This window comes from Anomaloglossus baeobatrachus, chromosome 2, assembly GCF_048569485.1.
Source record: "Anomaloglossus baeobatrachus isolate aAnoBae1 chromosome 2, aAnoBae1.hap1, whole genome shotgun sequence".
NCBI classification, from domain to species: domain Eukaryota; kingdom Metazoa; phylum Chordata; class Amphibia; order Anura; family Aromobatidae; genus Anomaloglossus; species Anomaloglossus baeobatrachus.
This window is the reverse complement of record NC_134354.1, coordinates 752,277,703-752,291,159: the sequence shown is the minus strand read 5'-3', so window position 1 is coordinate 752,291,159 and position 13,457 is coordinate 752,277,703. Positions and strand designations below refer to the sequence as shown.

At 41.9% G+C, this 13,457-nt stretch overlaps 1 protein-coding gene across 2 annotated transcripts in view; it reads left to right on the top strand.

Moving 5' to 3' along the window:
- Positions 1–12,515, top strand: part of CNTN5 (contactin 5) — a 2,293,676-nt gene extending 2,281,161 nt beyond the window's left edge. For both annotated transcript variants that reach the window (XM_075337481.1, XM_075337482.1), the window contains one exon: positions 7,578–12,515. In XM_075337481.1, the coding sequence (XP_075193596.1) occupies positions 7,578–7,675 (98 nt within the window). In that variant the 3' untranslated portion in view covers positions 7,676–12,515. The remainder of the gene's footprint in view (positions 1–7,577) is intronic.
- Positions 12,516–13,457: the final 942 nt, after the last annotated feature.

Below are 13,457 nucleotides of genomic sequence, written 5' to 3'. Positions count from 1 at the left end.
GGCACAGCATTTCCAAAATGCCATTGAAATGGCTTGGAAGTGCTGCTGCTGCAGATTTTCGGCAAATCCGCGGTAAATCCGCGGCAAAATCCGCGGTAAATCCGCGGTAAATCCTGTAGCGTGGGCACATAGCCTGAGTGTTGTAGTTTCAATACAATCAGTGTTTTATCAGCAGGAAATTATCACAGTCTAAGTGACATGTGCCCAGCAGTCCAGATAATCTATGTAACCCCGCCCCCACCACTGATTAGCAGCTTGTTTCCAAGGTACAATGTACACAGGAAGCTGCAAGTCAGTGGTGTGGGAGGGGTTATACACAGCTCAGCATTCATAACACTACTACATCTACAACAGAGAAAACAAGGATACTATTAAAATTGTACCAAGAATCCCAGTAGGTGATACAAAAAAATATATGGAAAAATAAAAAGTAAATTGTAGGAAATAAAATTAAAAGAAGTGCAAGAAAAAAAAACAAAAGTACAAAAGCATAGATATGGAAATCTGTCAGCAGGATTTCACACCCAAACAATTTATATGAACATGTAGTTGTTCTGGTGACAAGTACATGGCTGGTTTGTTCCTATGTCACCGAAAAATCAGTGTTTGCATTGATGTAGCTTTTTCAAAGACAAGTCCAGTAATACCTGTACATGGCCAGTTCACTCCTCCATTACTGAGAAATCAGGGTTCAAATTGATATCCAAATGAGGCTGAAGATCTATTTGACGGTCTGAAGCCTTCGTCACCCCAGCTCTATTCTCCACTCAGGGTCACCTCATTCTGCTGATGTGTGACTTCAGACAAAGGAGCGACAGTCAAGCAGGAGGAGGCGGAGCTAGGTGGGGAATAGAGCTGGAGTGACAGAGGCTTCAGATCTACCATAGCTTTTCAGCCTAATTTGCATATCAATTCAAATGCTTGATTTCTCAGTAATGGAGGAGTGAACTGGCCATGTACAGGTATTACTGGACTTGTCTTTAAAAGAGCTACATGGTCATATAAACAGCATGGGGTGTGAAATCTACCTGACAGAATCCCTTTAAGTTGTTTGAGGACTTGCCACACAATTAAATTTACTCTTCTTTAAGATGATGTAAAACATAGCAAACTTTAATGTAATAATTGTTATACAGTAGTTTCTTGATCTTACAGACTAAATTCATATTTATTAATAGGATAATCCCTTTAACGTAGCCAAGTAATAGCAGCAATACTTATTCTATTTCCAGCATAGGCTCCATATTCTTCTACATTGGTTGTTATAAATGAGTTCCATTATTTATTACTTATTTCTCAATATTGGAAATGTACATGATGTATTGCACAGAGAGACACCAGTGACCTGGAATGGTTGGCGCTTCCATATTATTCCCTGCTGGAAATTGTTCTAGATTCCATAGTAAACAAGGGGGAAAGTGGTCTAATAGATCATTTGTTTCACATACGTAAATTAGTCTCTGCAGGTTGTGTCATTTAGCCCAATTGATAAATGAGACTTAGAAAAAGCATTTAATAACTCCGATCACAGAAGCGTTCACCTGACAGCGTCCCACTGAGCGGACACCATTCAGGAAGGTCTGTACACCATTAGTTTTATTGCTGTTCTGTAGCTGCCTTAATAGACTGCGACAGAGCACGAAACGTTCTGGCCATGAAGGCGACATACACCGCGGTACACTATCTATATATTATTACTATTATCTATTATTATTATTATTATGATTATAATTATATTGAAATTATCCAGGATCAGATGATTATTGTACATCATTGTGACGGATATTTGGCAGCAGTCCTGACAGTAAGCTGTAGACATGTACATATACTGTTACACACATTATTATATACAATTTTGCCTAATCAGGTTTAAGAAAGTATCAAATCCCTCTGCTTTATCAGATTTCCATACCTTCAAAATTGCATCATCCATTCTTCTTCCTTCTCTCTTCCTACATTGTAAAGTCTTTTCACTTAGTTTTTTTATGTCCATGTTTTGTAGTCTTTTTTTCCTTCCTCTTTTATTCCTCCATTACTTTATTCCTTCCTTTATCCTCTCCTCTCTCCCTTACTTCATTCTTTCCTTTGTTCTTCTTTCCTACCTTCCTTTTCTTCCACTCTCCCTTACTTCTTCTCTCTTACTACTTCCTTCTTGTCTTCCTCACCTCTCCTCCTTCTGCTTTCCTTCCTTCCATCTTGCCTTCCTTCCTCTCTTACTTGTGTCATTCTTTCCTTTGTCCTTCCTTTCTTCCTTCAATCCTCCCTTCCTGACTTCCTTTTCTCCCTCTCCCTTACCTCTTCCCTCTTACTACTTTCTTCCTGTCTTCCCTCCCTTATTCTCCCCTCTCCTCCGTCTCCCTTCCTTCCTTACTTCCTTCCTTCCTCCCTTCCTTCATCCCTTCCTTGCTTCATTCTTTCTTTTGTCCTTCCTTCCTTCCTCCCTGCCTTCTTTTTTCCCTCTCCCTTACTTCTTCCCTCTTACTACTTCCTTCTTGTCTTCCCTCCCTTTTTCTCCCAGATCCTCCCTCTGCCTTCCTTCCTTACTTCCTTCCTCCCTTCCTTTATCTCTTCCTTGCTTTATTATTTCCTTTGTCCTTCCTTGCTCCCTTCCTCCCCGCCTTCCTTTTTCCCCTCTTATTACCTTCCTGTCTTCCCTCCCTTTTTCTCCCCTCCCCTCCCTCTCCCTTCCTTCCTTCCTTCCTTCCTTCCTCCCTGCCTTCTTTTTTCCCTCTCCCTTACCTCTTCCCTCTTACAGTACTACCTTCTTCCTGTCTTCCCTCCCTTTTTCTCCCAGATCCTCCCTCTGCCTTCCTTCCTTACTTCCTTCCTCCCTTCCTTTATCCCTTCCTTGCTTTATTATTTCCTTTGTCCTTCCTTGCTCCCTTCCTCCCCGCCTTCCTTTTTCCCCTCTTATTACCTTCCTGTCTTCCCTCCCTTTTTCTCCCCTCCCCTCCCTCTCCCTTCCTTCCTTCCTTCCTTCCTTCCTCCCTGCCTTCTTTTTCCCTCTCCCTTACTTCTTCCCTCTTACTACTTCCTTCTTGTCTTCCCTCCCTTTTTCTCCCAGATCCTCCCTCTGCCTTCCTTCCTTACTTCCTTCCTCCCTTCCTTCATCCCTTCCTCGCTTTATTATTTCCTTTGTCCTTCCTTGCTCCCTTCCTCCCCGCCTTCCTTTTTCCCCTCTTATTACCTTCCTGTCTTCCCTCCCTTTTTCTCCCCTCCCCTCCCTCTCCCTTCCTTCCTTCCGCCCTTCCTTTTTTGCCCAGTCCTCCTTCCTTGCATGCTCCCTTTCTTAACCCTGTTTTTATAGATTAAATGCTTTTCAATGTGGCTGTTTCCAGAGTTTTTCCTCTCTTCCTTTCATCTACTCATCTTTGCTTCTTCCCTTCTTCATTTCTTAACTGTACTGTTATTTTATGTTTGTTTGAGGGAATCTGTCAGCAGGTTTTTGCTATGAAAGCTGAGCAAAGCATGCTGCAAGGGTTAACACAGAGAATTCAGGGCTGCCTGTCTTGTCATTTTCTCATCTGATGTTGATTTGTTATGTTTGTTTAATCAGCAGGACTTCTTATTGCTTGGACTACAATGCCACACAGGGCAGTCTGACATGCCCTCTCTTCCCCCCTACAATCTCATACATAGCCTGGTGTGGGCAGTGCAGGTCACTCAGCTCTGCTACATGACTAAATCTAAAAATTTTGATCGTGTCAGAACGGCTGCACCCAGTAATCTAAGTGATACATTGCTGGATTCAGGATCTATTTGCCTACACCATGCTGCTCTCAGACGAGGTAGCAAAAACTTGCTGACAGATTCCCTTTAAATAAAACGCATTAGTGAATCATGATAGTCAGAATTTTCATGAGTGATAATATTTTTTATTCTCATACTACACGGGAGGACAAAGCTCTGCTTGGGCAGTGCTCAGACTTGTTAGATGTATCCATGTAAAGCCTGCTTTACACGCTGCAATTAATCGTGCGATCGCTTTTGCGATCGCACCCGCCCCCATCGTTTGTGTGGGTTGGGCAATTTGTTGCCGGTGTCGCACAATGCTGTAACCCCCCGTCACACGTACTTACCTTCCAAATGACCTCGCTGTGGGTGGAGAACATCCACTTCCTGAAGGGGGAGGGACGTTCGGCGTCTCAGCGACGTCACACAGCGGCCGACCAATAGAAGCGGAGGGGCGGAGATGAGTGGGACGTAAACCTCCCGCCCACCTTCTTCCTTCCGCATTGCCGGCAGGATGCAGGTAAGCTGCAGTTCATCGTTCCCGGGGTGTCACACGGAGCGATGTGTGCTGCCTCGGGAATATTGAACAACCGGAGCACAGAAGGAAGCTCGATATTTTGAAAATGAGCGATGTTTCAACGAGCAACGATAAGGTGAGTATTTTTACTTGTTCACACTCGCTCGTAGCTGTCACGTGCTACGGTATGTCAAACGATGCCAGATGTGCGTCACTTACAATGTGACCCCGACAACACATCGTAAGATATATTGTAGCGTGTAAAGTCCGCCTTAGTCAATAATTAGGAGATAATCAGAGTAGCACTCTCTCACCAATCTGAGTCTGAGTGGTGTGCTAAGCTGACGTCTGTTTTGCACCGTCACCAACTATCAACAACCCTCCCCCTTCCTCTGCAATAGTTTGCTTGCTTAAACAGATATAAAGAGAAGATAGAAGGCTCAGATTGGTGAATGCCATTATATTTTTCTCCTGATTCTTGAGTTCCTATACATTTACAGTACAGACCAAAAGGTGGCTACTTTGAAGAACCTAGAATATAAGACATATTTTCAGTTGTTTCACACTTTTTTATTAAGTATTTCATTCCACATGTGTTAATTCATAGTTTTGATGCCTTCAATGTGAGTCATGAAAATAAAGAAAACTTTTTGAATGAAAAGGTGTGTCCAAACTTTTGGTCTGGACTGTATGTTAGGTCCTTTTCCATAGACTATATGCTATTCATTTCCTCTCCTCTCCCTTTCTCCTTCCTTCCTCACTCTCCCTCCACCCCTTCTATATCATAATCTGTTGTTCTTTTGAGCCGTAGTAAATATTTCAGAATTTTTTTATTTCTGTTCTTCCTGTTGTCCATTTTTTACAGTCTGTGTCCCCTATGTCTACCTCTACAGTCTTCCTCCTCAATCTCTCATCCTCTTTTCATTCCATCATTCTCATTTTCTCTCTCTCTGTTCCTTCATTACACTTTCCATCTTTTTCTGTTTTCCTTTCTCTCTCACTCTTACCTTCCAGATGTCCCTCCCTCTCTTCCACTTACCCCTCTACCTCTCTCCTCCTTCCTTTCTTCTTTAACTCACCTGTTATATTGCAAAGTATTTGATACATAGTTCACTTCTCATAATGTATCTCATTTTTTCACCTCACCTTCTTTCCTCCCTCCTTGCTTCAAGACTGCCCGTTTTCTTACTTGTAATCCTTTTTCTACCTTCTCCCATCCCTTCCTTCCTTCCATCCTCCCTTACTTCCTGCCTTCCTTTTTTCCCCTATCCCTTACTTCTTCTCTCTGCCTACCTCCTTCCTTCTTTCCTGTCGTCCTTCCCTTTTTCCCCTCTCCATTACTTCTTCCCTCATCTTACTTACTTATATCCTTTTTTTCTGCCCTCCTTTTTCTATTTCACTTATGTCTTCCCTCTTCCTACTTCCTTTTTTCTTTACTGTCTTCCCTCCCTTTTTCCCCTTTCCTTTATGTCTTCCCTCTTCCTACTTCCTTTTTTCTTTACTGTCTTCCCTCCCTTTTTCCCCTTTCCTTTATGTCTTCCCTCTTCCTACTTCCTTCCTTCTTTTCTATCTACCCTCCCTTTTTCCTCTCTCCTTTACGTCTTCCCTCTTCTTACTTCCTTCCTGTCTTCCCTCCCTTTTTCCCCTTTCCCTTATGTCTTCCCTCTTCCTTCCTCCTTCCTTCTTTCCTGTCTTTTCTCCCTTTTTTCCCCTTTCCCTTAGATCTTCCCTTTTCCTTTCTTCCTGTCTTCTCTCCCTTTTTTCCTCTCCCTTCTTCCATTTTCTTCCATTATTCCTTCCTTCCTGTCTTCCCTCTCTTTTTTCCCCTCTCCCTTTCTTCCCTTTTTTTCCATATTTCCTTCCTTTCTTCCTGTCTTCCCTCTGTTTTATCCCTCCTTTTTCCTACTTCCTTCCTGTCTTCCCTCCCTTTTTTCCTCTCTCCCTTACAGTTTCCTTTTTCCTACTTCCTTCCTGTCTTCCCTCCCTTTTTTCCTTTCTCCCTTACAGTTTCCTTTTTCCTACTTCCTTCCTGTCTTCCCTCCCTTTTTTCCTCTCTCCCTTACATTTTCCTTTTTCCTACTTCCTTCCTTCCTGTCTTCCCTCCCTTTTTTCCTCTCTCCCTTACTTCTTCCCTCTTCTTCCATACTTCTTTCCTTGCTTCCTGTCTTCCCTCCCTTTTTTTCCCCTCTCCCTTTCTTCCCTCTTTTACCATATTTCCTTCCTTCTTGTCTTCCCTCTCTTTTTTTCGCTCTCCCTTATTCTTCCCTCTTCTTCCATATTTCCTTCCTTCCTGTCTTCCCTCTGTTTTTCCCCCCTTTTTCCTACTTCCTTCCTGTCTTCCCTCCCTTTTTTCTTCTCTCCCTTACATTTTCCTTTTTCCCACGTCCTTCCTGTCTTCCCTTTCTTTTTTCCTCTCTCCCTTACATTTTCCTTTTTCCTACTTCCTTCCTGTCTTCCCTCCCTTTTTTCCTTTCTCCCTTACATTTTCCTTTTTCCTACTTCCTTCCTGTCTTCCCTCCCTTTTTTCCTCTCTCCCTTACATTTTCCTTTTTCCTACTTCCTTCCTGTCTTCCCTCCCTTTTTTCCTCACTCCCTTACTTCCGCCCTCTTCTTCCATACTTCTTTCCTTCCTTCCTGTCTTCCCTCCCTTTTTTCTTCTCTCCCTTACATTTTCCTTTTTCCTACGTCCTTCCTGTCTTCCCTTTCTTTTTTCCTCTCTCCCTTACATTTTCCTTTTTCCTACTTCCTTCCTGTCTTCCCTCCCTTTTTTCCTTTCTCCCTTACATTTTCCTTTTTCCTACTTCCTTCCTGTCTTCCCTCCCTTTTTTCCTCTCTCCCTTACATTTTCCTTTTTCCTACTTCCTTCCTGTCTTCCCTCCCTTTTTTCCTCTCCCTTACTTCTTCCCTCTTCTTCCATACTTCTTTCCTTCCTTCCTGTCGTCCCTCCCTTTTTCCCCTCTCCCTCACATCTTCCCTTTTCCTACCTCCTCCCTTCCTCTCTGTTCCACCCTTTTATTTTATAAACTTTTTTTGTATTGTGCCATCTTCTTATAGTGAATTTTTCACATTTTTCACTTTGTGATGGTTACTTTCATGGAAATGTAGCAGGCACAAGCCTGAGACACATTGTCCTTTTTATGTCCTTGTTGTGGTCCCAATGTTTTTTTAAGTATCATGGTTTAAAAAAAAAACCAAAAAAACATGCTAGTGATTTTTTTTTCTCAAAATATGGAAAAATAAATTTTACCATCGTAATAACTGGTTTCTTTAAATACTTTGCAATATTTTGATTTGTGAAAATAAATTAACTTTTGTCGTTTTTTTCTAGAAGTAACAAGTGCACAGTCAACGCTCCATAACTTGTCAGCCTCCTCATCCTCCTTAACTTTCCTACTGGCACTGGTTGTGCCTACAACATCATGGTGAAGATGGATTTTCTGCTTTTTTGGCGTTTTTAGTTTTTCTTTATTTGTATTGAAGACATGATACTGATTGAATGAAGACACCGCAGACCTGGACCTACTCTTCATCATCCAAATACCCAAAGACTACATGAATAACTAAAAGAACTGGAGAAAGGATTTCTGGCTGTTTTTTAGGTTTTTTTTTCCTGTTTTTGCTTTTCTTTGTTTTTTTCTTTTTTTTTTTTTTTTATAAATATATATAAATATATAAATAGACTGGTTTGCTAATAGCCTTTATCAGCTTCTGTATAAAATCAAAGACAAAAAAGAAAAAATCAGTTCGGTAACTTTGGTCAAATGCTCTGGGTTGCACTTTTTGATTTTGCTTTTCAATCGATCATATAACTTTTTCCGTTGTTAGAGCAGTGGTGTGCAATACATTTGTGGTATTGAATGACATGGTATGAAGTGCAAATTTAGATCTGGTGAAATATTTATACACCATCTTTTCTTACCCTACTTTCTTTTAACTGTTCCTAAAAGTGCTAAAGAAACACTGTATCCAGGTAATGTCCGATACATGGTGGAATTATGGCTCCATACAATCTTTGAGCTGTACAGTTCCATAATATGGCATCCAAAAACCTCTATGGGGGGACATACTTTATCTCTAAATGCCTACAACTTAATATGGAGGCTTTTTCTTTTGGATGTTCTACTTATTTTACGTTGTCCGTCAGATACCATATCAAGGAAGTATTCTAGGGTGACTATTGTGCCAAGGAGGGAATATTTCCAACATACAGATGTGTCCACCCTTACCTCTTCTACAATTTGGTTAAAGGGTTACTTTGATCATCTGTCTTCAGGAGCGCACTGTTCGTCTTTCTCCCGACTTCCTATATGCTGGGCGGTGGGGCGGTACATCCCTGAAGATTGACAGTTCAGACAGGTGGAATGGCTGGGTTGCCGGCCAAAACTGAGTGGTCGATGCCCCTGCAGCATCGAAGCAGTGATCGTAAGCATGCAATCCTTGCCTAGGAAAACACACCTGATAGACTGCAACGGTGGCCGGAAACCCAACGAACGTTTCTCAATAAAATTGACGTTGGAGAGGATTTATAAAAAAAGAAGTGAAATACAAAGTATTTTGCTTTTACAAAAATGTTACTATTTTACCCAGTTATGATTATGAAAAAAACCCTATTAAAGGGAATCTATCAGGTGCCATATTACCTATTAACCTGCAGATATACACATGTGGTCAAAATTGTTGGTCCCCCTCGTTTAATGAAAGAAACACCCACAATGGTCACAGAAATAACTTGAATTTGACAAAAGTAATAATAAATAAAAAAAACTATGAAAATGAACAAATGAAAGTCAGACATTACTGATTTTCAACCATACTTCTACAGAAATGTGTAAAAAAAAACAAAAACAAACTCATGAAACAGGCCTGGACAGAAATAATGGTACCCCTGAAAATAATGTGACAAAAGGGACATGTTAAATCAAGGTGTGTCCCTAATTATCATCACAGGTATCTACAATCTTGCAATCAGTCACTGGGCCTGTAAATAGGGCTAAAGACACTCGCTGAACTGTATGGTGACCTGGTGTTTACCACACTCAACATGGACCATAGGAAGAGAAGGAAAGAGTTGTCTCAGGAGATTAGAAAGAAAATTATAGACAAGCATGTTAAAGGTAAAAGTTATAAGATCATCTCCAAGCAGCTTGATGTTCCTGTGACTACAGTTGCACATATTATTAAAAAAATGTAAAGATCCATGGGACTGTAGCCAACCTCCCTGGACGTGGCCGCAGGAGGAAAATTAATGACAAATCAAAGAGATGGATGATACGAATGGTAACAAAAGAGCCCAGAAAAACTTCTAAAGAGATTAAAGTTGAACTTCAAGGTTAAGGAACATCAGTGACGGATCGCACCATCCGTCATTGTTTGAGCTGAAGTGTCCTTCATGAGAGACAACCAAGGAGGACACCATTGTTGAAAAAAAATCATAAAAAAGCCAGAGTGGAGTTTGCCAAACCACATAGCTTCTGGGGAATGTCTTATGGACAGATGAGACAAAAATTGAACTTTTCGGCAAGGCACATCAGCTCTATGTTCACAGAAGGGAAAATGAAGCATATCAAGAAAAGAACACTGTCCCTACTGTGAAACATGGAGGAGGCTCAGTAATGTTCTGGGTCTGCTTTGCTGCATCTGGCACAGGGTGTCTTGAATCTGTGCAGGGTACAATGAAATCTCAAGACTATCAAGGGATTCTAGAGAGAAATGTGCTGCCCAGTGTCAGAAAGCTTGGTCTCAGTCGTAGGTCATGGGTCTTGCAATAGGATAATGACCCAAAAACACAGCTAAAAACACCCAAGAATGGCTAAAAGGAAAACAGTGGACTATTCTGAAGTGGCTTCTATGAGCCCTGACCTAAATCCTATTGAACATCTTTGGAAAGAGTTGAAATATGCTGACTGGAAAAGGCAACCTTCAAACATGAGACAACTGGAGCAGTTTGCTCTTGAGGAGTCACCAAAATACCTGTCGAGAGGTGCAGAAGTCTCATTGATAGTTATAGGAATCGTTTCATTGCAGTGATTGCCTCAATAGGTTGTGCAACGAAATAATAAGTTGAGGAAGAGGAGGGCGCCATCATTTCTGTCCAGGCCTATTTCATGAGTTTTAGTTTTTTAAAAAATTCTGTGGAAGCAGAAAAGTGATGTCTGACTTTTATTTGTGCATTTTCATAGATTTTTTTATTTATTAAAAGAGGGGTATTAACAATTTTGACCATGTGTGTAGGCTTAATCTGCAAGTTAATAGCATTAAAAATGCGGCATCTGGGAGAAAATTAACTTTTTATTTCTCCTGGAAGCCGCCGGCTTTCAGTCATATGTGAGTACCCAGAGCAATAACAGTCACCGTTTGTACAGTGCATCAGTACAGAGTAAGCAGGCAGTCAGTGCTAGGATGTTCTTACAGCTGCCACTCTCTGTTCTGTGAGCGGTGATTATAATTGCTCAGGATGTGTCTGTATGACTGAAAACCAGAGGCTCCTGGGAGAAAAAAAAGATAATTTTCTAATGTGTGCTGTACTTTCCGTAAAACAGCTGGGACCCTCAATAATGCTGTTAAACTATGTTATTTTTTTCTTACAGGCAGGCAGATGCTAGCTATCTCTCTGTTTTGCCCAGTAGTGATCTAAGCTGGCTCGGAGCGGTCACAGTCCGCTTCTGCGGTTTCTGGTGGCATCTCTTCCACAGCACAGCTTCTTTTCTTCTGTTCTGCTCATGGGGCATCACTGCTAGAGATGAGCGAATGGTGTTCGGTTTTGGATTCAGAGTTCGGGTACTGTATGTGTACAAACCACTCTTTTGAGCATTGCTGTGCTCGGGTACGTTCGGTGCTCAGCCCAGTGCAGTGTTTGAATGGCTCACACTGGGGGTAACAAGAGCATGATCAGATGTAGTGTCCACCCCAAAAACCAAATTGAAAAACATTCCCACCTGCCCCCAGTAGGACTCTGTTTATGGTTGGCTGCATGTGGGTAGAGACTGCCCAATTAGTGACTTCCATTGGGGATCAGGTCAAGTCTGGGTCCCAAACCCAACTTTAGATAAAGTCTGGCTGAACGTGCCGCTCCGAACGTCCATGGGTCTGCTAATCTCTAATGACTGCCAATTTAATTTTGATTGACAGCTGTCTTCCCTCTACAAAACTACAGGGAGCCAGTTGTCAATCAACATAACGTTGACAGTCACCCCCATTAGCAAAACAGTCCGGAAGAAAAAGATTTGCTCTGTTGTCGTGAAGCATTAGAATAGCCGACAGGAGCGGTCTGTGATCGCTCCGGGCAGGACAGGCAGGTAGTTACCAACTACCTGCCTGTCAGTTTATAGCCCCATGAGGAAAAATAAAATAGTCCTTGATTACCCCTTCAACTTGCAGATTAACCCCATATCTGCAGGTTAATAGTGTTATCACACCTGATAAGTTCCATTTTAATACTCGATTTTGCCAAATTCATTCCGATATCACAACATTGTAGCAAAGCTCTAGGCCGGCTGTAATTCACAACTACCCATAGACACATATATTATAAACATCTCCCAGCAGAGTATCTCTAAATCATGTTTTATTTCTAAGCTCTCCTGCTACTCAACTCTAGAGATGTTGAACTAAGGGGGAAGATAAGAAAGAACACATCTATATGGCACCACGTAATGCACCATATTGTATAGAACTACAAGGGGTTATTGGGGCACTATTTTCTGCTGAAAACTCTGACACCCTACTGTACTCTATCCACTTGTATATGGCCCCAACGCAAAGCTAATTTTTCCTTTTATTTGTCAATTAGATAAAAGTTCAAGTTGTTATTTTACTATTAATTTGGAGACAACAATGAATATTATTGATATGTCCAATTAATATTGTGGTGACGATTCTTAGCAGTGCACTATGTTAGAAGTCAATCATCTCTGTGTATCTAGAATGAGTAGATGATTTGCCATCAGATGACGCCGCATTATATTAATGCAACCCCACCTGGTGGATACAGTATGACAATAGATTTCAGATGCATAAAGTTGAACAAAAATTGCAAAAAAAGAGAATATAAAACCCGCCTAACTGAAGCTTGTAATATGGAACCCTGTCGGTCTACCCGTTTCGAATTTTTCTTATGTGATATGTGAGCACAGTATTGCCGGTTGGAATTCTTTAGGAGAGATGAACCATTATTTCCATGTTTTGCTGTTTTTGTTTCTAGACCAAGGTCAAGAAAACATTTTTTTAATAAAATAATAAAAAAAAATAATAAATATGTAGAAAAGGTTGTGTGTGGTTGAAATTTAATTGAACTCTTCTCATTCAATCGATTATTGGTATTGGTTGTAAAATGTATGAATTTTGTTCGAGTTCAACTTACTCAGTTGATCAGTTGCCAAAACTAATCTAAGGGGTACTTTGCACGCTGCAACATCGCTACTGCGATATCGTCGGGGTCAAATCGAAAGTGACGCACATCCGGTGCCGGTAACGACGTTGCAACGTGAAAAGCCTAGATGCGCCGATAAACAATCACAAAAGCGTTGAAAATCGGTGATCTGTGTAGCGTCTGTCATTTTCATAATGTCGCCCCAATAGAAGATACGATGTTGTTCCTCGTTTCTGCGGCAGCGCACATCGCTGTGTGTGAAGCCGCAGGAGCGAGGAATATCTCCTTACCTGCCTCCACCGGCTATGCGGAAGGAAGGAGGTGGGCGGGATGTTTACGTCCCGCTCATCTCCGCCCCTCCGCTTCTATTGGCCGCCTGCCGTGTGACGTTGCTGTGATGCCACACGACCCGCCCCGTTAGGAAAGAGGCGGGTCACTGGCCAGAGCGACGTCGCAGGGCAGGTAAGTGCGTGTGAGGCTGCCGTAGCGATAATGTTCACTACAGCAGCTATCATAAGATATCGCATGTGCGACGGGGGGCGGGTACTATCGCGCTCGGCATCGCTAGCCGATGCTAGCAATATCGCCACGTGCAAAGTACCCCTAAAAGTCACAGTAAAGCAACATCTCTGTGCCGGCAGAGACCTGCTCCAGACAGAATAGGCAGGTAGGTAGTAACTAAGTGTCCATCGTCACCAGAAAAAAAGTCCAGCCGACACAGCCAAAAGTGTAAGTACCATGAAAAATAATCTTAAAGCATGGTCTGAAATAAAATTTCCCATACCAAGGTTGGCCATCTGGTGGGGGGGACTTGTGCGGACATCATGTGGCATTATTGAA